Source organism: Platalea leucorodia (genome assembly GCF_965183815.1).
Source record: "Platalea leucorodia genome assembly, chromosome: 5".
Classification (NCBI taxonomy): domain Eukaryota; kingdom Metazoa; phylum Chordata; class Aves; order Pelecaniformes; family Threskiornithidae; genus Platalea; species Platalea leucorodia.
The window spans coordinates 33,800,748-33,825,648 of NC_138827.1; the positions used below are offsets into that span (position 1 = coordinate 33,800,748).

A 24,901-nucleotide genomic window follows, 5' to 3' on the forward strand; every position below is an offset into this window, starting at 1 on the left:
GGAACATCAGGTCAATTTATTGACGGGAATTCTGCACCATTTTGGGACATAGGGCTGAACAATCTCCGGCTCTTTTCTATTTCTTGTTTGTAGGAGCCTGGATTCTGTGGCACGGCAGTCGTTTTGATGTCTGTTTTGTAGTACAGTTGCACTCAGTGGGAGGAATGTGCCGGGTTGGCTGAGAAAACAAACCTCTGTGAGAATTTGAGCCAATGAAGGATGGCACTCTGGGAAATCAGCTCCCCCATATTTCAAACCCGTGTTCAGTGAAAGGGCACTCTGCACAGCGAGGCGCAATGAAAGAGGATTTACTGGGGTTTAATCTTGTTTGAAATTCTTTGAAAAGTTCGCCATGCATTCAAGCCAGGATGAAGGTTTTTCTTTGCATGCAAAAACTAAGCATGCATCCCACTTAGCTATTTATGATAATTTGTGCAATACGTTTTTCCTAATAGGGAGTCATCAGGTTTATCAGGTCTGCTTGAGATTCAGGGGCAGAAGCAGACAGGGATTGTCACTTTTTAAACGGGCCTCCAATTGCTTTTCTGTCACAATTGCATGGTTGCTGGCACATTGCCCACCTGTAAGGGAGACATTCACGGACTGCTGGGACAAATTGTATACAGGTAGTCATGTTGCAAATGCCCGCATATCGCTTGTGGGATATGCCCTATTAGCTGTTGCTTTGTGCAACTTGTGTTTGCCAAGCACATTGTCTTCCTGTTGTCCTATAGTCTACTATGCATTGTTAATGCAATTGATTGAGTTTAGATTTCTCTTTTGTCGATTTGCTGCTTACTCTGGGCTTGATCCTATGACTCTGAAGACTACTGAAGAGTACTGCTGGTGGTTTCATTGCGAGCAAGAGCAAGCCATTTTGATATCTCACATAGCTTCTGTGTGCTTCAGTTAATAAATCAGAATGCCTACTTAATTTACAGGTCTGCTGATAGTTTAATTCATTTTGCTTTCAGGAAGTACTTTGAACAGAAACCGAAAGATTGCTATTTATTTTGGAGCACTCCAAAACATGAAGGCAACTTAATAATTCAGTACACCTTTGTGCAAATGCTAATTCTTAGCACTTGGGCAGCTGAGGCCCTCTATCCACAAAGTCGTTTGGATATGAGCACAGTACGGTGTAACGTCACACCAAAAACCAAAAGAGATCTCAAAGAACATAAATAATTTTACACCTTCATTTTTATGGCATTTTGGAAAAAAACAGTTTGGATAGAAACTTTCTTTTTTTTTTTTTTAACAAATAGGAGGAAAGAAAAGGATAGATGATTTTCTAGAAGGTGCGTTGAACTCATCTTCTGCCTTCTGCTACTGAATGAAAATTCATAGTAATGTAAGCCTCCACCTAACCGCTCTGCCAAATATCTTTTCTGCCTCTCGTCATCATTGTTTTTGAACAAAGTTAGGCACCTAAGGCAAAGTACTGAAAAGGTCTCACCATTATTTGCTTAGGGAGGAGTGCTTTACTAAGTGGTCTTGTCTCAAGTTGGCAATATTCTGTTGCATTATATAATATTTGAATTGTGGGGCTTTATAACCACTGTTCAGGTAAATAACAGTGTGATGCCAGGTAAAAGATACAAAGAGGTGAACTGAATGATATTTAATCATAGCTATGTCTGCTACTCAGGCTCCTGGAGTGGACTCCTGGAGTGGCAAAGCAATTACCATTACAACAACGGTCTTTGTATGTAGATACTAGGCATGCTTCAATCCAGGCTTGAAAAGGATGTGGTTCCAATAACTGTCTTTATAGGCACGAAGTCTTTTGGAAGTTATTTGCTTGTCCGTAATCAAAATATCAGATATTTTCCTCTCCTCAGATGTGTTTATTTTCCCAGTTTCCTATTAATAGAAAATCCTAAGAAGCTGCTCTATCAAGGCTCATGAATGCACATTCCTGGAGGGTCAAGATACATATTCCTGGCTGGACTGCTTTAAGACACAGCCACTTCCTAACTGCCCAGTGCAAAGTCAGCTATCTGCTGTTGTGCTTCCAATGTACGTGAGTTGGCCTAGTCTGGTTATTTTGCTTGAAACAGGTTAGAGACCTGCATCATGTGCTGCCAGAACTGTGGGATCAGTAACCTCCAGTTGCTTGGTGGTGATAAACAGTGGGAGCAGTAACATCATCTACCACACAGCTCGATTCAGGCAGTGTCTGACAGGCTGTAACATCATCTACCGCACAGCTAGGTTCAGGCGGTGTCTGACAGGCTGCCGAGCATGAGTGAGGATGATACCAAAGCTGCGCATAGATTTAACTGGGCTGTATAGACCTAGCTTTGTCCACTCAGGTCTTAGCATTTTTTGTCCTTGCATACCTTGCGTAACACTGTGAGCTCTTGTTTACTTGCAGTGTTAAACTGCGTAGAAAGGAGCATATTGGCAATGTATATTTCAGTTCTGGAGTGCAGTGTAAAATGCATTTTTCCCATGGTTAATTTTCACGCATTCATGCAATACAGAATTTCATTTCATGCAATTTATGCACTAGTGAAATAAGTTATCAAGAGAAGATAATTTTGTATTTGTTATGCCTTCATCCCAGACTCTCTTCTTAAAGGGAAACTCCAGAAATCCTTAGGGAAGTAAGTTAAAAAAACCCTTCCTGAGAGAATGAGGTTTGTCTTATGTGTTCATTTACTGTGGTATTTGAGGACTGAGGGAGATAATATCTAGCATGTTTTCAAACACTGCTCTGTACAAAACACTTCCACTCCAGCTGCTTCTTACAGCCTCTATAAACTCTGTTTAAATGTTATGGAGGCTGTCTAGTCTACATTGTAGTTTGCACGTTAGAAATGGGCAACTCATTCCACAGTGTGTGAAAGCAAGCATCATTTCAAACTAATCCTTTGCATGCACTTAAAGAAACCAAATGAAAATACAAAGGTAAAACAAGAGCACAGCATCACTCAAGGCCCAGAGGAGAAGTGACAGGTCCCTGTTTGAAGAGCAGCTCTCTAGTTATGCTTGTACAAGTAAATGGCAAAATTGAATGATCTCAATTGAAGATGTTCTCTCTTCTTCCTCCACTCGTATGGTTGTTCTCAGGTACTTACAAAAGCTTTTGCTCTTGAACAATTGCTGAAATTTATTGTTTGAGTCATTCTAAGGAACTATCTTCATAAAATAATTTAATTTATATTCCTTCCCCCTACTAATAAACTTTTATTTCTTGCATCCTCTTAGGAGCAAACTGAAGGAAAACAAAGTCATAATGTCACCACTAAAGTCATTCAACAAAGATAACTCATTTGTTTTGTCACATAAGCATAAGGAATACCTGTGATAGATCTAAGCGCAATGTATTTCCATGGTATCAGTAAATCGGTTAGCTTAATCTGTGCATATTATATACATCTGCAGAGGTAGTGCATAACAAAGTGTGTAATAATGAATACTGCACAATGGAGGACAATACTACACAGCATAAAGATAAAGGATAATGACATTACTCTAAAATAGCAGAGCCCTGAGCAATGCTAGTAAACCTATGAGGAGACATAAGATGTCTGCATTGTTTCATATGGTAATAATCTGTGTATCCATGTACTTTTTATAATGATAGATGGATACAGACTAGTATATGAGCAGTTCAAGAAGAAATTACCTGTTTATATTGAATCATTTCCATATGAATGGTTTAGAGTTGTGGGTTTTCTTGCTTTGCTTTTCTGAGATCTGCAGTTTATTTCTAACACTGGCTTCTTATCACAAACTTGCAGCCATACAACCTGATCTCATCAGATCAAACAAGTTAAATGTAGTCAGATCCGGTCAATACTTAGATGAGTGATTTCCAAGGTAACTCAAGAATGCATTAGGAAACCGCTCCATATCAGTATTCCTCTCCTGCCAGCACTGAACAAGCGTCTCCCATGCTGTTGGGGAGTTTACTTCATACATGGTTCTTCATCCTCATCCTAAATTGTCCTTTATCATTGCCATGCTGTTAAACACCTCCCACATTCCCCCACAAGTGGCTGCATTTGTCAGTGTGTATGTAGTCTACCAAAAACCTTTTGGGATGAAAGGTACTACATAAGCAATGGTGCCAGATCAGATGCGATATTTTATATGAGCTTTCTGCAGCCCTGATTTTAGTATATACCAATAGAAAGTTAATTTTGAAGCACCATTTAGGTCAGCCTTTGACTGGAGAGTACAGAACTCTGTTTGCTTGTCAAAAGTTCTCATGCAGAATAGAAGTGCTGGCATATACCTGTCAGAAGGGCAAGATAAACCAGCATTTTTATCACCATCTTCTGCGAGATAAAACAGAATGATCATGGCTATTTTTTATTCCTTTTTAAGCTGTGATTTAATTGGCTTATTGGACTTAACTGAGAGCTGGACCTGGACATCGCATCTCGAGGTTTCTGTTTGCTTTTAATCTAAGCCAGTTGACATAACGTTTCTTGATCCAATTGAACACGTAAGGTGAAATCTCACACTGCGTAGACTTCCGTTTCTTCTCAGTTTTGTGTAACAGCTGCAATTCTACTTCTCTTGGAGAAAATGTGTGGGAAATCCATACATGAGGACTGAATATTATAATAGCTAAGAGCTATGATAAAGAATACCAACTCACTTGTAATCATCAAGCTATAAGACAGCATCAGCGCAAAATGAAACAAGAGGCTATCAAACCTATTGCCAGAGGAAAATACAGATTAAATACAAATAAACACAAAATACAAATGAAAGATATGAGTAGGCTTGTATAACGAGAAAGAGGGAGCCCAACAAGCTGAGTAGCTTCTTTACTGTTTAATGCCATACTCCAAAGACAAATGTAACAGCAAATTTTTGCAAAGAAGAAGAAGTCATGCTTTTCTTCTGCATTTTTCCTGAATAAATAGCAAAACTATGGAACAATTTCCTTAACTGAATGCACAGAACAAGACACGCAGCAAAAAAACCACTATGAGTGTGATCATAATTGTGATTAGGTAATCACAACTATGAGTGTGATCATAATTGTGATTAGGTAATCACAACTGATTTTCTTGCTCTAAGACAATCGTCATCCACTGTTTTGAAGGAAAACAGCGTGTGGCATAATTGTACAGGAACTGTGTATATAATAAAGAAATCTCTGAGCCACAAAGCTAGAATCTAGACGCGTTCTTTCCACAGGTTTAGGGTGGGCCCCGTATTAGGGGGCCTTATCTCCAAAAGGTACTTCTGCCTGCATACCAGACAATGTACCAGTCTCACAGAGAAGTTCAACTCTGGCAGAAGTGGTTCCAGTGACTTCAGTGAAGTTCTGCCTGACCACACCAGAAGTGAATTATACTCACTGCTATTAATTTGAGGATTCAGTCTGTGTATTGTGTCAAAATGCTGACGCATGTGTTCTGAGAACGTCCAGTGAACATATCTCTTTAGAGCAAATGGTAAAATGAAGTCAGGTGTCAATCATTCATAAATCTCTTGTATTTATATATAAAGCTGGGTAGGAAATCTGATTACATATCAGAAGTATGTACACTTATAGAAGGAACAAAGGAATGAAATCTCTCTTTGATGATGTTTTTTCTTTCTATTTGGAAAAAGAAATAGTTTCATAAACTTTCTGGATACTTTGTAATATGCACTTTTGCACTATTTCCTTCCTCTGACGCTAAATGAGGATGCTCCTTTCCAAAACCTCTCAAGCATAGACAAGTTTGCCTGTGACTTTTAAATTTGGATTTAGGTAAGGAAGTCCAATTTACACAAGCTTGGAGAGGTTTTGTTATTACCAAGCATATCTGAATATGCCTGTCTTTGTACCTTTGCAGGATTTCCCATTGCCTAACGTAATGTTCGTCATGGTTTTAATTTTTCCTCAAAATGGATCTCTTTTATGTCTGCTATTTACCATCCTTGCCAGAGTCATTGAGCACAAGAAATTCAGTATCTACAAGATGCAGAAACTGCTTTCTTCCTCACGCTCATGTAATAGGTAATGGATGGTTTTAAGAAAGGATCTTTACTCTGTGCTTTACCTATTCATGTGTAGGATTTTGATTTCATTTGAAATGAAAGGCGTAAACCTCAGGTCTGAAAACTAATGGAATTTCTGCATTTACCTGCTGATCCATAGCCTTTAGGTTAGATTGTGTGTCAGCCAACAGTCGGCTTGTTGAATGAAGCAATACTTTAAAACTAAAATGAAAAGATTTCTGTTATATGTAGCCTGACACCAGATATGAAGGCAGATTTCTGGTGGCTTATTATTGGAAATATTTTCCAGTGTGTCTGATAAGCGAGACTGAACAAGCCGTAGGAAGTAGACCTAATCAGATAATGCTGACTTGCAGACTAGAAAAAAAGAGAAGAAATGTATTTTGCCTAAGTGCTATGCCTTCTCTTGTCAAGACTGAGGACAAAACAGCTAGTGTAGTGGCAAAAGGCACTGCGGAGATCAGGGAGTAAACCTGCTGGTTTGTGAGTGTGGCTGTTGCGTCTAAGCCTATTTACTTGTATATATTCATTGTCTGTATTACGGAAGGTTTATATCTAAGTGCTTGAGTGATTTGGAGCTCTGGAGATGAGGCATATAAAAAGGACTAGGAGAACATAAAGCTGGATCAGCTATTCATTTTTCAGTAAGTCTAGGTATTTTTCTGGAACTTCAAAGGAATTTAAGATACAGACTTGTGAGGAGGGTCCCCATGAAGGATCAAGCGCTGTATTCTGCTCAGTCTCTCAGTCCATGCACATCCTTCACGGAAATACATTTGAACACTGGGGATATTCACAGGATGAGCAAATTCTCAGTATGATTTGAGGAGCATTCACGATGTTGTAGGATAGAGGGCAAAGGAAGGTCTTGTAGAAATGCTTAGAATGAGTTCCCAAAGAACTGAAGCAAAAAGATTCCTTCGTTATTTCAATGCCTAGATATGAAGTGGTAGTTACCACAGATTGATGTTTAACACAGAAAGATATCTAACACAGTTTCATATTCTTTCATCTCTTCAGATTGCACGTGGATAATAGGCTATATCAAATGCAAACATAGTCAGTGCGGCATTAATATTGCATGACAAACGTGCATACTTTTATTTGTTGGCCTGGACACTTTTTTTTTTTTTTAACTGTTGTTGGAAGATCCTCTTAGTTCTAAGTTTTTTTGAAAACGGCTCAGCTCTTGCCTTTGTACCTTAAATGTCTCTGCTCAGGGGAAAAGGAATTTAATTGCATAAAACCTACTCTGCACTGATTTTTCTAAACAACTACTGTAAGATTAAAGTTTTAAATGGATTGAGTGTATCTATAAGTATATTCACATTCATACATGTCTGGAGTAAACATGCCATCTGGGGCTTCTGCTTTATGTTTCTTACTGTATATTTGGAATTCAAAATAAGGTTTATTTTGTGAGGAAAAATCAATAAATCATTTCAGTTGTCCCACACTTTGTATAACTAATTGTAATTAGTATAATGTATTTGTTGGCAAGGGCTTATCAGGCAAATAGCATGAAGAGGCAAAGAAAAAGCCTCATAAAGAATGATGTTGTTTTGTAAAGCTAATTGTGACACTATCTATCTCTGGTATTGCGTGTGACTGAACTTTTAATTTTTAATCTGGTGTTCCTTCCAGCAACATAGCTACTAGTGTTACCTGAGGTTCTCTGTAATGTAACTATGTAACAGATTTTTGGCAGCTTTAAATTTTACAGTTTGGTGCCAAAAAGATGTAGTCTTGAGTCATCTACGTTGTAACAAGTGGGCTGTAGTTTCTAGTTGTAATGAATTAGCTTGTTTTAATGTTTGTTATGCAAATCTTACAGATAAGAATTCAGTTAACTAACTGTGACGTCCTGAACTTTGGTGCCTAGGGAGCAGCCACAGCCGCCTCTGATGTATGCTGTCAGGTGTGTGGCCTTTGGAAGAGCTGCTTGCCTGCAGAGCTTCATTGGCAACATATCCCAGTCTTAACTAGCTGATACTGGGAGTCATTGAAAAGATGGTGTCACTAAGAACAATATAATATGTGGAGGAGAAACCAGAGCATTTATTTATAAAGCAAAGGACTGCTGTCCTGCTTCATTAATGTGTTCTAATAACTTTGGTTCACTGGAAATATCAAATCCCTGAAGCTAACTGAATTCTTCACCATACTTGATAACTAGGCATTAGCTTACACTGACAGTGAGCTGGCTACATGATTAGTCTGATAATTCTTGAGTTTACTATTCTTGAAAAGCTGGATTGTGAAAGACTCAGAAAATTAACTAATTTGCTACTTCAGTTGATAGCAGGGAAGCCATAAAAATTCTCTTTTAGAGCATTTCACTGCCATTCTAATAAGTATGGAGATTTTTCTCCCAGCACCCATTTGTATGATTACCCTCCTGCAGTCTATTCAATGAATACGGGAAGAAAATAGCCTGAGATTGTCCAGTGTTGAAGGAACTGTGCAGTGGGCTAGAAGGCCATCTACTTTGTTCCATAGTTCCTCTTCCTATGAGGTTCTCTCTGGCAGTCTTCTGCTTTTCTAAATTGTTTGCTGTATCACGCCTTTTTCTAAAGGCTGCAATCTGAGAGACAAAAAATGCACCATCCTGCCAAATATGTCTGCCTGCAATCAAGGTGCTGCCTTCAGTGTAAATATTTGTGTCAGTGACTGCAGGCATCTGGCCTTCAGAAGACCCTGCTGCGTAAAGGTAGTGGCTCTTGGTGAACAGAAGGCGAAAGACAAAAGCTAACCTTGCATGTCCTGAGGATTTTGGACCCTATATTTCAAGTGGGGCTTTAATTAGACCTCAACCTCTTCTGTCCGCAATGTACATCAGCGAGAGGTGCCCATCAGAAAGCCAGCTACTATGTAAACAGAGCAATGGAGAAGGTAGGGGAAGTTTCAGTAGCTCAGAGACTAGGATTATTTGCTTCTTTCTAGATAGCTGGACAGAGATGAGTTAATTAAGAAAGCAGTGAAAGACTAGAGACTTTTGGATGGAATATAGACAGTAAGCAAGACCACAATATTGATACTAAACAGTAATATGATACTTATATGTGTGTATGTGTGTGATTAAATTGTATGTCAAAAAAAGAAAAGGAAAGAGCAATATTTTTTTCCTTTTTTACTTTAAGGAAAAGTTAATATGAGAAAGTTACAGTAGTAAAAGGGAAGGCAACATCTGTGTTAATTAGCAGTTCATCTTCAAAGCTTGACTGATGGGTTACATTATGGCCTCTTGCATTTGAATTAAAATTCAGGCCCACGCAAGTTCTATTTTTACCTCCTTTTTTCCACATCAGAATAATTTGTCTGGATTTAAGATTTCATTTTTGCTAAAAATATTGATGTTCCGTAATCTAAAATGAACTTTTGGTTTGTGCAAATAGGCAGTGTAGAGAAGAGCAGCGTGGCTCCGGATTCAATTTCAGAGAATGTGACTTTAGAATACAATGCAGTGTTGTAGGAAGTTTCTATGGAACAGTACTAGAAGGTCTTGCATTTATTTTATTCCATGCTACCTGCTATACTTGGTGGAGAGACTTTCACATGCATGTTAAATTACTACTTATATACACGCCTTAAATGTAAGGGAGGAAATCTCAGCATGCATCAGTTCCCTCTGAGAACTAGGGATAAGCATATGTACGATCTCCAAAGAAACTGTTTCTCTTGATTATTTGACAGTTAAGCTCTTTGGGTCAAGGACTGTCACATGTGGGTTTATAGTGCCTTGCACAGCAAGAATTCGCAGTGCTACTGTAACATAAATAATCAGTGAGTAATTTAGCAACAAATTAGGATTAATTTTAGAATACCTGGAAACACTCTTATGAAGACCACAGCTGGGGAGACACAAATTGTTGATAGAGGGATATGCACCAGTGAAGGCCTTATCTGTGGTGTTTGAGTTCTCTTTTTTCAGTGAATATTTTCCTTTCAGAAATGAAACTTCCCATTAATATTACAGCTGGCCCTCCATAAGCTTTTTTTTGGATGATCTTCCATCCTGGTGAAAAGCAAAGTTCTCAAATAAATGTGAAATGTAGGGAGAAAACTGTAACACTTCCTTCCCTTCCATGTTAACATCAGAGGTAGTGATTGAACTAAAACAATGACTGCAGATTGTAGAAAATTTAAAAGGACATCAGCTGATGTACATCGGTGTGGTTTTTATCAGCTGAGTATCTGGTCCAGTGTTCTCCCCACTCAAATGAGCAGAGTTAAGCTACAGTCTTGTGCTAGCTGTTCTTTCATTTTCACCATAGTAGTAAAACAAAATACCTTTATGAAAGCCTCTGCTCACATCCCGATGTCACAGATATACAATGTGCACCTTTAGAAAGTTGTCTCATATTTTTTGCTTTAAACATTAAAAAAAAACCCTAATAGAAAATGTTTTTATGAAAAATTTAAGCTGCTTTCAGCCAAGGTTAGATGAACTCCCTTCAGTATCTTGTCTTGACAAGGTAAGACCTAATCAAGAAGTTTCTTCTATATTCACCTACAATAGATTTCACTAAAATATGCAGCTAGGAGTAGTAAGTGCCCTTTAATACCAACTGGAAAGGGTGGGAAAGCCTGCTTAATTAATTCTCTTTGGGGATCCTGGATTAACTGCAGATCTGTTTAGTTTACATTCCTCCCTGGAGAAAAATGTGCAGCCCCAAGACAGCAAGTATTGATTTAAACGTAGATGCAGGAAAGAGTCACTGTTGTCTTTTTTAATTCCACTTGGCACACTTTTGAGTTTTGATTCATTTTTGGTTACAAAGGATGAAAATCTAAATCCCTCTCTACTCCCTTTCATGCTGTGGGAATATGTTGAGCCAGCACTCAGCAAACTGGATGCAGCTACTGGTGAAGAGAAGAGCACATAAAGCTGTCCTACAGAGGCCTGTGGCACAAGCCATGAGACCCGTGTCAAGGTTTCAGCCATCACTCCCTTTGTCGCAGCCATCAGGGACTGCAGTAAGTCTTTGAGCTAGCATAGGCCAATGGAAAGTGGAGAATGGTGGGACAGGAGTACGCCATGGTGCCACAACTAACTTGCAGGCTTGAGTACTGTCCAGGGAAAGCAGATTTGGCATTACCCCCTATTTGCTTCAACCACTGCAAGCATAAGTAATTGTACTGTGGAGCAAGTGCTATGCTGGCATAGAGCAGAAGAGTTGCATTTCCTGATAAGCTCAGTCTCTGTAAGGGTGGAGTGAATTTTACTAAGGTGTTATTAGAAGAGAAGAATGGCTGTGTAAATATGCAAACAGCTTAGCCCTCAAATCTGCTTATGTGAATTTAGTTTCCCTTCATTCCAAACATAATTGCATGGTTGTAATGGTCCACACTTCTGTGGATCCTCTTCTGATTTAAACATCCATTTGCTCATCAATGAAATCCAAGTGCAAATGGAGATGTGTGGACCCATACACTTCTCTTTCTGCACAATACACCTCCAGTGGGTCAAGGTTATTGGTAATCATGCATAAACTGCTTGACTTCAGATCCCAGGTAGCAACTGCAACCAGGGCACTTATAAAAGGCATCTTTTCCTAATAACTTGAGCGCATGCAATAGCATGGGCTGTGCCTCAGACCACAGTTTGTACTTAAGAAAGGGAAATAAAGAATTCTTGATTCAAGAGAAATCAAGAAAATATGTATTTCTGGAAACAGGAGGATTAGAGAAGAGAGTGGGGAAGAAAAAAAGATTGGGATTTACTGTTCTGTAAACAGTTTGCACCAAGAGCACAATTTGTATCTGAAGAGTCAGTGTGAGCTGCAGAAGCTCAACATCTTCTTCAGTAAGAAATTTAGCTGGCAACTCTTGTTCTCTAGGGGGGATGCCATTCAACTTGAAAAGATTAGCACAGGTTTTCAGCACAAGAATCACCTCAAAATAATACATATATATATATCTTGGCTGGAAGGCAGGGTTTACAATTATAATTCTTTAGGCTTTTTTCTTTTCTGTGTGCTTTGCAGCAAGCTGGACCTCTATGATTACTGTTGATAAACAGGAATTCTCTTTTTCTTTTCTGAGCTCAGCAGCACAGGCATCTGAAGGAGCCCTCTCTGCCTGGATGAAATAACTTCCTTCTCTTGTTGCCTGAGTTCACGATAGGGCTGAGATGCATCAAAGTCAGGTCAAGGAATCAGAAATAAGGAAACTACAGAAGCCTGGGCAGCAGAAGTCAATTTCTTTAAGCTGCTTTTTTTTTTTTCCCCCTTTGTTTCAGGTTTCCATGCATATATTGAATAGAGCAGAGAAAGAGAGGAAAGAAATAGAAAAATATGTACACAGCACAAAAATTGGAACTATATGCAAAAATTACATACCCAAGCAGATGCCGCACAGATTTCAGTAACTGCAGTAACAGATTCTTCTTTATTTCTAATATTGATTTTGCCTGTCTTGCCAAAAATTGTAAATAGTAATTCAAATAGTTGTTTGTTTGTTTGTTTTAAATTAAATGCAGTTAAATACAAAGCCATCATTTCCCTGTTCCCTTTTGTGATCCTTCAGAAGTGTCCTGCCTGTCTTTTTTTTAAGGCCATTTTGACATTGGATTTATTAATTGTTACATCTCTTTTTAAATCAGATTGTGAGGGGGGATTCTCATGGGCTAGTTTGTGACCTAGGAGTAGCCTTTACTGTGGGTTTGTAGCAAATTCAACTGAAATGGACCCTTGTCCTCTGTGTTCCATTGGTGCAGTATTAATATAGATAGAAAACCTGTATTTCTGGAGATTAATTGGACAGTATGCCACCTGACTGCAGTTTATTTTCAGGATTCACAGTAAGGATGATCTACCAAGAGTTTGGGCTGGCAGAAGTGAATCACTTCCCCATTCTCAGGTACATCTTTCTGGGCACAGCCACTGTCTGCATCTGGAATGTGGACTGTGCTGTTCATAATGCATTCCACTTCTTTGAGCTTTGCATAAAACCATACATGACAGATAATAAAACATCTGTCCATATATAAATGTTTCACTTTTCAGAATGACCTGAAGCACCGTGTGGGCTTTTGAATGTGTGAGACAGTCTGCTCACTGCTAGAGGGGCATGAGTGTTTATTATTAGATGTCCTGCATCATTATGGAATGCAAAGCAAGCACATGCGTGCACACACACACGTACAAAAGAATGAATAATTATGATAAACAACTGCCTAACAGGTATCTTTATAATGCAGAAATAGCAACCATTTTTACCAGGTGAAATCAATTCTCTGTGCTTGCATCTTCATTGCTCTTGTGCTATTTTTTCTGCAGAAAGTATATAATGAAATTATTAGCAACAAAGCACCGAGTCTTACAGAGAACAGAATTAAATCTAGGCTAGTGCTAATACTCTTCAGCATTTAGAGTCTTACCCTTCTCCTGTACCAAATGTACTCCCTTTTTTCCTCTCAAGAAAACTGCTTTCTGGCATGAGAAATATATGTGCTCCTCAAAGAAGAGGTACTAGGAAAAATGAGCCTTGCCGTTCTCTCAGAGGTGGGGGCATCTTTCTGTCAGCTCGTTCTAATCTGTCATTTACAAGTCTACTTTTGATATGAAGAGGAAGGCATAGACCACACCTGTGACTTGGGGAATGTGGGCGTTTAATTTGGCAAAGAGTTGTTCAGCAACTATATTCAGAGATGCTTCCTCAGAAAAAAAGAGAAATCTCAGTCAACATAAGTACAGTGGTAGCATTAATTTGGTTAGTATAGAGTTAAGTAATGGATGACCAGTTTGTGCTGGTAGATAAATTTTCCATATTTTTAGTTGTAAGGAAACATACCATTATTCAACAATGCAAAAAACTACAGTAACCCAGGGAGAAAAAGAGCTGGTTGTCTTTAACAAGGGACTGCAGAGGGGATATGTACCTTCCACCCTCATTCCCGAGGGTCAGTCACAGATGAGGCTGACACAAGGCAAGTGGCAGAAAGCCAGGCACAACCAGAGTCTACTGACCCCCTCCCAGAAGATTAACAGTATCTTGGTGCACTGCAAATACAAATAAGTACCAGAGACACATCTACCTGAACGCAGTCTAAGCTGATCTTGACACAGTTCTGGAAAATATTTCTATTTATTTTGAATCATTTTTACAAATCTTTTAGCATGTTGGAAGGACAGCTCACATTATGAAGCCTCCACTCTGTGGATTACAGGTTTCTTAGTTTGTCTACACCCATACTCTTATTTATACTTATTTATTAATCAAGGGGCCTGACAAGCTGCTGCAAATAAAGCTGATGATGATTCAGCAGTTTGGTAGGATGGTCATCTGAGGATTAGAGTCTATAAACAGGCTTTATGAAAAGATAAATTTTTTGTCAATTAATTGGCCTAAATAATCTTGTCATTTCAATCTGTCATTGTTGAATTTTATTTTACTGCAATATTTTGAAATGAAGCAAAAAAGGAAAAGTGTCTAGTAAAGCTTTTGGCAAGCTCTCTGTTACTTAATAGCTTCTTGAAGTCCTAAATTTCTTCGTTTTTCGTCTTAATTAACACTCTTAATTGACCTTCTGTGCTCTCTAATTTCTCCCAGTAAAGAATTAAAAAATAGGCTTCTAAATTGTTTTCTGCAATCAGATTGACAGGAAATTGCTTGTCTACAGATCATCTCCACCTTAACAAACTTTTTTTTTCATTTTTATTTTTTTTACCACTGAAATCCCCACTGGAAATTACAGTCCATTGAACCATAGAGCTGGAATTGATTGTGCACATAAAAAATCCTGGAACAACTGAACAAAGTGAAGAACTTCCTGGAATTCTATGGTGATATCAGAACTCAAGTGACAACAAAACTTTTACCCAATTTGAACTCACCTGCCCTTGATCATTAAGAAAACACTTGATGTTCCTCCATTTTCCCCTGATGAGAGAAGGAACTAGTTTTTCCTTCATTTAGCCTACATCAAAGCATGGTTATAGATGTCAAAGAAGATGAATTTCAGTCACCAGCCTTTTTATGGGGCACTCTCTATTCCGTCTTCTTTATATCAATTTCTTATGCTTTTTGTAGAATATTGGAAGGCTAAGGCTAAAGAACCCTGTCTAATTGCTTTTATTTTTAATTAATTTTTACTTAAAGCTTTATATGTCACACATTACAATTCTAGCAATCCTAAACATGTTTTTTTACCATTTCCTTCTACAATATATAAAGCAAGTCTCCTTTTTACGGTGTTGTGAGAAACTATCATCGGTTCTTTCTACTGGAGTTTACAGAAAGCGTTACTAAAAATGCAAATTCTATGTTTTGAGACTTGAAACTTGCAAATAACTATTAATCTTGGAGCTTACTTTTATATTCTGAGATGAAATAATGACATTTTAAGCACTTAGACCTTCACTAAGGGCAAGATAGGCAAGCATATACTTTGTTTCAAGTTGATTCCATTGGTCTTTTAATGTGTTTAATGTTAAGTATATGCCTATGTATTTTTCTGAAATGCTGGATGGTATTTAGCAGAATGAATTACATCCCAATAACTAACATTTCTTTAAGAATCCTAATAATGTAGGAAGTATGCAAAATAAGCTTTCCTTTTCAAGACAAACAGACAAAGTAACTTTTTGTGAGCATTGCCTTTTTATTGCTGCATCCAGCTGTAAATCATGTCTTGAAAGCAAAACCATCTTCTTTTTAAATGCATTTTTTGAAAAATAGTGCATTATTTTCTCCTGAGCTGTTGAGACAATTTCCTGCCTAGATCTGGTGCCCCATTAATTTTAGAGTATAAGAAAAAGTCACTGTGAGCCATAGGGAATACTTTTGGATTTGCTGCACACACATATATCACAACAGATTTGCCTATAGTAGTTCTACGGATGATGTTTAACAAACATCTGTTTTCCCTATTTTGGGATTAATGTCCTCCTTCCCTCAGATTTGTGCAGTAACATAGCCTTATGCTACACATAAATGGAGGATCCTTTTATTTTCAGTGTGTAAAATTTGACATTTGAATGCAATTAGAGTAACAAGAGGAACTCTTTCTAATGAGTCTCAAAAAGCCCTGGCCAAAAAACATGTAAAACTCTCCTGTAGAGAAAGAAATTGAGTGCACAGTGTTAACATAATAGCAAGGGCTGAGACATTGCTTTGCACTACAGTTTTATGGGATGATATTTTAAAAGGTATTCAGAGATTTATGACTTTCTAGGGACAGCTAAAATTGTTTTCACATTTCTAATATTGCTTTCATTAGAATGTTGTAAGTATGTTTACAGTACCAGATTGAATTCTAAGGTGTTACCAAATCATCCAGAATCCCCACTGCTTAAGTATATTCCCTTGTATCCCTATGCATCTTCAGAGGAAAAAATGGGAGGAATGTAAATGCTTTGTTTTAAAGTATATAATCTGTATTCTGTCATGTACTTCATCTCCCAGGGAAGATATCTGGGAACTCACTCTGCTGTTTTTATTTATCCTGCCAGTGTACTATATAGATGAGAGGACGAAGGTCCAATGGTGTTAAAACAAGACATGAAATATTGATTAATTCTTTTTTAAAATTCCTTTTTCCTCCTGAGTATAGCAAATTTCAGATGCTACTGTCAATATAGTACTCTCAAATAAACCTCCATTATCGGAAGGGTCCTGATCTTCATGGTGTTCTTATAAATGGTTATTATGATTCTAAATGGCTTTAAAAGCTCAAGGCTAGTGTTCTTCTGGTGCAAGAGCAGAAAGCAAGTTAGAAGCGATGCAGCTTTTTATCATGGCAGAATGTTACTCTGAAATAACATGAATCGGATTGGGAATTCTGTTTGCTAGACAGTAGCAGAACATTCTGTTTGAAGAAATGAAGATCCTAACGGGACAGATAAACAGATGTACAGTTTCATGGCTATAAAGGTGTCAAGTAAATAAGCACAACTATAGTTGGTGTCCACCTAATGAAATCCGGGTATTTGCCTTTTGTTCCCACTTGTCATTCTTCAGTGCTAAGTTAACCCTTTATTTATTTTTTCCCAAATGGTCCTTTACAAAAGCAGCTAAACAGGTACTTAGGAGTTTCCCCATGGGAAAGGATGATTCGGGAAAGGATGATTCAGGAAGGGTAGGCGTAGAAGTTCACACCAGCTAACCCATGAAGGATGATAGACATGGACAAGGAAGAGAAGATGTAGCCCAAATTACTTGGAGCGTTCTTGAGTACAATAAAACTCTCTGGGAGTTGAGGTAATTGTTTTTCACTAAAAAAAATAACATTTGTTTAAACTGGAGTGTACTGGAGTTTCTTTAGGAATGTAAAGCTCTTGGAGCTTTTCTACTATCCGTAATAAAAGATATTCATCAAAGAAGGAATTTGAATCTCAGTCCTGTACGTGTCAGGTAAATGTCATTGTAAAGGTTGTACAACTACTTTTTTACCCATCATCTTAATTAGTATTTAGTCAAACTTCAACAAGAAAGAGCAGGGAAGTAACACAGAATCTGGGCCAAAAGCCACTGATCGGCAGATTTACCTGGGAGGCAGGAGACCGTAGTACGTTCTTGCTCTGAACCAGGAGCAAACACCTGAGGTTGGTTCTTCTGTCTCACAGGAAAGTTGGGTTTTATAGGCTGGATAAGTTGCTATATGATTTTTTTTTTTTCCACATAAAAGCTTTATTCCTACCCCAGGATGAAAATGTTTCCAGAAGATTTTGTTGATGGGGATAACTGATTCGCACATAGGCCTACTTGGGAGTTCTTTTGCAGCAAAACTTAATTGTATGCAAATCTTAGGCTACTTTAACTTATGATGGAGAACAGACTGCTCCCTGCTGTACCCAAAAGCTAAGAGCTAAAAGATGTAGCATAAAGCTAAGTTATCCCCTCCTCTCACTCACACCCAACTCTCTCAAATTGAGCCAAAGTTGGGGCTCTATTAAGATGGTTTTATGACTTTTGTGATACCTTTCTTTGCAAATTGGACAAGTTATTTATAATTTTAAGGCAATTATTTTCATTGATTTCAGTCAAACTGAAAGCAATAAATGCACAAAGCTGGACTTCAATCAGTTTGTAAGCAGTGAGGGCTACGCGTGCTCTTATTACTTATGATGTTTTAAAGCAGTAAGTCTTGCTCCCAGTCCCCCATTGGTAACACTTGTGTGATCAGAGTGAACAGGATCTGGTCTGCAATTAACAACGCATACGTTTGCTCACGTAGCCAATGTGTGAGCCAAATCCTTACACGTGTCATTTGTACTCACTCATGCAGGTAATTCTTTTGGACCGATTTAATGCAACTAGTTATTTGAGCAAAGGTTATCAATCTGGGCACTGTCCTCTTGTGTTTTTCTCTCTGCTATGTTATCTTAAAAAATGATAACACAACTTATGAAAAGGGATCTGCACAGAATTTTGTTTTTCAAAGCCCTGTATTAGATGGTTTTCTACCAAAATGTCCTTAAAAGTTTCATTACTGTGTGAATTTTCAAGCTGAGGATAGCCCAGTGCAGATTAAGATTTTACTTGTGGAAGAGGACAGTGCATACTCACATGCACACAGCGCAAACTCTGCCAATAGATTGCTTTTTGGTGAACTTTATCTCATTTTACACGCTCTACTAATAGATATCTTTCAGATGTAAAAATAAATTATTTTCTGTCTTCCAGGAGATGCATTGTTTGACTTCAGATATTTAACATGGTATTTTTTCTGTGGACGATAGCTTGAGGCCCCAAGCTGGCAAGAATGAGAGCATATCTATAAATAATTCAAAATAATTGTATGGTTTTGACAGATTGTCAAGTTGCTTAATGCCTTTTGTCCCAGGTAATAGATTATATTTCTTTGATAAAGTGTTGATAATTTCTCATTGCAATTTGTTTTGTGTATGTTGTATTTTTACAGAGTCCAGTCAGGTTCATATCTCAGTACGGGTTGGTTTACCTTAATTTTGGCTATGGATGCCTGCTATGGAATTCACGTCTATGGGATGATAAATGACACCTACTGCAAGTAAGATCACAGGAAATTATTTTCATGCCTCTACAATTCTGATGTCTTGTCAAAATTCCACAATTGATTTTAATATCATAAATCCAAAAAATGGATCAGGCAGTCATTTCCCAATGTTTTGCATTGATGTGACACTATTGTCAGCATATTTAGTCCTGATATGGCATTTGCTGTTGATAAAATAAAAACGGTTACAAAATCTAACATCAGATGTCATAAGGAACTATTTTTAATCAAAGATCTTTTGCAGTTTCTGAATTAGCTGGAAACAAAGTATGTTCATACTCTTCTGACAAAATGTACTTACTTCTACTGCTAAAACAAATCTATAGAGGAGATCACAGGAAATACTAATATATTAGTTCTCTGAATACCAAATACACCTGGAAGTGAAAGAAACTGATTAGCCCAGGATAGTTACCTGAAATTACATTTCAACACCATTGAGCAACCTACTTGAACTTTCTAGGTTATATATGGCTTGCTTTGAGTAGTAGGGGGTTTCTAATTAGATAATAAAACAAGTCCTGCAAGCTTTATCACAGTAAACTGACATAAATTCCAACCAACTACTGTTAGTGACCTTACAGTGACAACGGATTAATCCTATTGTCGGAAGTATAACTCTAAACACAATTTTTAAAAGTCCAAGTTAAATGCTTTAATCTACACTATATGGTAGCAAAATATAAAATGAAACTATTCCTCATTCAGAAAAGCAGAAAATGTCATAAACAACATATGATATTAGTACAAATCTATTCTTCTGTACCTAGGCTGGTTCAAGTCTTGCATGTAACCAGTCCAGTGGGTCCTCAGCTCCTAGAGTAAAGTCTTTGTGCAGACCCTCACTCCACATTCTGTGTTACTCCAATGTGGGACTCATTCCTGGCAGACCCTAAAAAAAAAAACAACGGAATTTGAGTCACAGCTGTTTAATTAGGGTATCTTAACATTAGAGGCTGACTTTTTAGAACTTGCAGATCTCACTGATTGAGTGAGTCATCCAGATGGAACGAACATATGTTGTTCTTTGTTTATGAAAACACAGTAGGCGCCTGGAGATGAGGGGTGACAGGACTAAAGTTGTCCTCACAGAGTTCAGCCGAGCTGGCATTGCATAGCCCTGATGTAAAACCAGTAAACAGCACGCTATCATTTCAGTCTGTCGGCAGCAGAGAAGGATGCGTTTGCTTAAAGCTGCAATTCTGAGTGCATTACCTGCTTATAATATATATTATTCCTGTAACAACCTTATTCAGCCAGTTCAAGAAACAGTTTCAAAAGTTGGGACTATCCAATGAGAAGACTTTGCTTAGGGATGGAGCCTTATGGCCTGAGTTCCCCCAGGTTAAACAAAATGTGCAGTACCCATAAGAGCCAGCCTATCAGCTTCTTACTGACTGATAAGATCAGTGTATTTTGAGAGATACACGTAGCTTCATTTTCTACAGGAAAATTCATACAAATCATGCTGTAATGAAAGCCCTTATACAATTTAGCAAAGGAGCTCAGGTGCTGACAGATGGCAAGGATTTCAGTGAATTCAGGTGCACTATATATTAATGTTTTTCTTGGAAATAATACTTAAGTGTATCTTTTTTCCCTAGGTCAGAAGGCTTTCGTAAAGTTCCCTACCACTATTATGAGCCAGGAAGAGATGAGTGTGAAGAATACTTTCTGCATGAAAATGCTCCATATGGAGGCCATAGGTTTATCACAGAAAAGAAAGTATTTGCTAAATGGGCCAAGAAGAACACAATAATATTTACACACCCTAACTGGACAGTGTCTTGATACTGGTTTTCTTAACTCCCCCTTAACAGCATATTACAAAAATGTCTCAGTTTACAATAATTTTGCTTACATCTGGCTGACCTTTCTCAGCCTAGGTAACACTAAACTAAAAACTAGAAGACAAAGAGGATGATGGTTCAGCTGTTAAGCAAAATTAATCAATCTGTGGAAGGCAGACACGTTATTCGTTATTTCTTAGTGTTTTACTCCACACAATGCACTTTATACTTTAATTGGATTATACTTCAAGGCAGTAGCAGTTAAAGACAGGTGAGATTTCCTGTATATACAGGTGGACACAGAGAACATGGTGGTCCTTTAAAACTTGTCCATCACCTTAGTTAATTAAAATTAGTATTTGTAGCTCATTTGCAGTACTGCAGCACTAGTTCCATTTGTGGAAGTTTTCCACTTGTGGAAATTGTGGAAAAAAAAGACATTTTCTCCAAAAGAAATATGAGGAAAAATATAGACCTCCAAGGTCTATGAGTGAGTAAATTTTAAAGAACACCTGAATACATTGGTACGTGTGAGCACTTGCATATATGGTAAAATTAGAGATGAGCTAAACATGGTTCTTGAACTGTACACAACTCTCACATGAGAAGATATTATTTAGTCAAGGCTCTTGATTAATTCATAACTTCTGAAATGCAGCTTCATTCCACCCTGGTCAGGCTGCACCATCTTGGATGATGTGTTTTGTACTTTTTGAAGCTGTTGTCCCACTGTTTAGCTCCAGCAGCATGACACTTAGCAAAGACTGTTTTGCAGCCCATGCTAAACCTTAGGCTGTTGTACCAAGCCTGCTGTGAGTACCCAAGCTGGTCAGTGTAAAGTTGTCTCAGGAACATCTCCATTTACTCCAGTTATGCCTTTGAGTTGCTCCAACATCTGAATACCAGTATTATGACAGCATTTCCCATGCAGTCATCACAATTTAATTTAAATCTCCAGTTTCTCCATCTTTAAAAACAGGGATAGTATCTATCTACCTCACAAGGGAGTTGTGAGGATTAATTTAAGTCCATAAAGCACTTTCCTGATGAAAAATGCTACAAAGCATTTATTCTTAACACAAAAACAATAGTACCTGTCATTTATTCTTTTCTGTTGGGTATTTGAAGAAAGTGACAGCATGTCTGGATCTGATGGCGAATTGTTCTGTGCATCCGCTTTCCTACTGAGGATAATTTGTAATACTGAGTTCTCTCAGCTTGCATTGCTTCTGATGGAGTTGAAAGAATTCACCATCTCGCAGTATTATCTGCACATCAAGAGGCAGTTCAAGAACTTTAAAATATACTCATCTCTAGTTGAAATATGTATTTCCAAGCTTACTCTCATGGAAAGTTTTCAACTGCAGCAGACTCATTTGTAATATGACCATAATTCAACTACACACGTGAGTTTTATTTAAACTGTATTTAAATTAATGCTTTAAGTTTAGAATGTGTCCTATGAATATTTTAACATCTGGAATGTCAGATTCAACACTGTAATAGCCAATACTGTGAACACTTGAAAGAATTATGTGTGGAACATGACACACAGGGTTTACTCACACTACTTAAACATTAACCAACAGGAAACTTTGTATGCTTTTGTAAATCATGAAAAGGGGAAAGTAAAAAGCTATTTTTACATGTAAGTATTTGTATACTGACTATTTCCTATTGTATATTTGTATATACAAATCTATATTTTATATGTTCATGGCATATATATTCTCTCATCAGCAGCTGCAACTCTTAGGATGGGGAGGAAATCTCTTCACCAGTGTTCCTCCTCCTGATCATTGGTTTCTTGTTCCTGTTGGTAGGTGATGCCAGGGTATCATCTCTCTTGCCCCTTCTATTTTCTACTGTAAATGCAGCTTTCTGATTTTATTTTTAATATAGCTCAGCTTTCACTGCTTACTTTAGTGCTGTAAGAGTTCATGCTGGTTGTCAGACAAAGGCTGGGGCCATGCTTATAGTCCTGGATAAACACCTGTATTCAAACACAGGCTCTGTCCCAGACTTCCTGTGTGACTTGATGTCTCACCGTTCTGTTTGGAAAAGGAGAACAATACTATTTTCCTACTCCCTGTCTTGACTGACTTTCTTGTAAGCTCTTGAGACGGATATTCTCATTTGCAATGCATTTGTATAATGCCTTGCAGAAGAGGTGCCCAAAGTGGCAGAAGGCTACAGGCAATGCTATAATATACAAATAATTTGAAGTGGCTGCTGCTTGTCCCTGGAGTTTAAAATCAATTGTAGACTAATATAGCACGGGATGAAATCAAGAGGGGGAAGGGTCACGGATGGATGAAGAGTTGTAGCAGCAAAAGACAGTGAGATAGATTTATCGTCATATGCATATGCATCTTTTCAGTTCAGATGGATGGCTGGATAGATGGAAAGCTAATAAAAAAATTGTAATGCAGGATTTGAAGAATGCAGGACACGCAGAACTAGGGAGAATGTTCTACACATGTTGCACTGGGAAAACCTTTAGTTCCCTTGTGGAAGAGGAGCTGATAAGGAGAACATCAGTCAAATTGAACTTGTATTTAGAAGGTCTTTGGGTTAACGGAAAGTTACTATGAAAGTGCTGCACATGGAAGTGCAGTTGGGCTGGACAGACTTACATGACAAGTGTCCTCATGAAGCATAGTCTTTCTCCCCAAGAGGCACAGCATAAGGATTCCGCCTGAGTTGTGTTCACATGCAAGGCGGCTTTTGAGCCTGAGAAAGTTTATAAGATAGTTAAGATTTGCCAATTCACCATAAATCTGTTGTAAAATATGTGCTTCAAATTGAAGCTCCTGGTAGAGTGCTTGCATGCTATATGAAACTGTATCTCATGCAAAGGCTAGCTAAGAAAAATACAGCTCTAAGAACAGCTAAATGTACAGCAAAATTGAGAACATCATTAGAGTGCAGTTGTCACAGAGCAAAGTAAAAGTGTTGCTCTCTGCTTGGATTTGCAGTAAGAGAGGATCCACTTTTAGAAACATTGCAGCAGGCTTCATTCACACTAGAGTAAATGAACATCAGTTCCCTTATTTAAATGAGCCTGTCTTTAGCATAAACTAAACACATATTTGCATGATTTTTATTATATGAGTAAGGAACTGCGACTGCTGTGTTAAAGATGATTCTACAAAGAAATGACTTTGATGAAATCTGGTGAAAATCAGCACTGTGGTACTGAAGAATCTCGGTACTTGGCTGTGTAGTAAGAGACCTTGATGATTCACCTTCTGAGAGCAGTTAAGACATCAGCTGAGAATCATTTATTAATTCTTTAAAGTAAAGAATAAACTACAGTTTACCTGAATGTAATCAGATCCTAATTGCTTATTCATTCAAGCAGTCCTATTTTAATCAACTACTCGTGTATAAAACAAGCAGGGAGTTTACCTGAGGTTTTCAAAATAAATCTTCACATTGCTGCTAATAGAGGAATACTCACAAATAATTTTGGTGCTTTTTTTTTTGCCATCAGTCAGCTAAGTAGTCACCAAATGTTTGCTTTTATAATTTAGTTAGTTTTTTAAAACACACTTTTTGAAGAAAAAAAGGCATTTATTATTTGGCTTGCTGTAAGCTTGGTTTTAATAAATGTTTAAATTTTAATACACTTTATGTTTTATGTTGCATTACCTTCTGATTTAATTTTTTTTCAAGGAAAAAAAGTTTTAAATAGGAGCAGAAATTTTCCTAAGGAAAAAAAAAAAAAATTGATTGGCTAATCACTAATTCACAAGTAATTAACTGAATAACATAAAAAATGGGTTTTTGTTTTTCCAAACAGACACAGCAGACATGATCCCAATGCCTTCATCCACACTAGATGTCCAGATCACATCCCTCTGCTTATACCAAGGCCTCTTGAAAGAAAGAAAAGAAAGGTAGTCTATGTATCCAGCCAAATTCCCTTTCCATCTGGGCTGGGAGGCTCCATCTGCAGACTGCTCGTATCAGTTACATCAGTGAGCGGGAAGGACTGAGGAAGAGTTCTACTTAGGAGCAGATGGTGTTCCAGCTTCTAAAAAATGCCCCTAAAGTGCTTTAGGAGAGGAGTACCCATTGATCTCTCCTGGAAATACTTTTCCAAAGTATTCTGTTTCTTCAAATGCCTTTAGCTCCTGTGTAGATCTAT

At 37.8% G+C, this 24,901-nt stretch overlaps 1 protein-coding gene across 1 annotated transcript in view; it reads left to right on the forward strand.

The window, feature by feature from the left end:
* Nucleotides 1–20,749, forward strand: part of ST6GALNAC3 (ST6 N-acetylgalactosaminide alpha-2,6-sialyltransferase 3) — a gene marked incomplete at both ends in the record, with an annotated part of 71,538 nt that extends 50,789 nt beyond the window's left edge. The window contains 2 exons of the mRNA XM_082311542.1: nt 18,845–18,952; nt 20,563–20,749. Coding sequence (XP_082167668.1) covers nt 18,845–18,952; nt 20,563–20,749 — 295 coding nt within the window. The remainder of the gene's footprint in view (nt 1–18,844; nt 18,953–20,562) is intronic.
* Between the last annotated feature and the right edge of the window lie 4,152 nt (nt 20,750–24,901).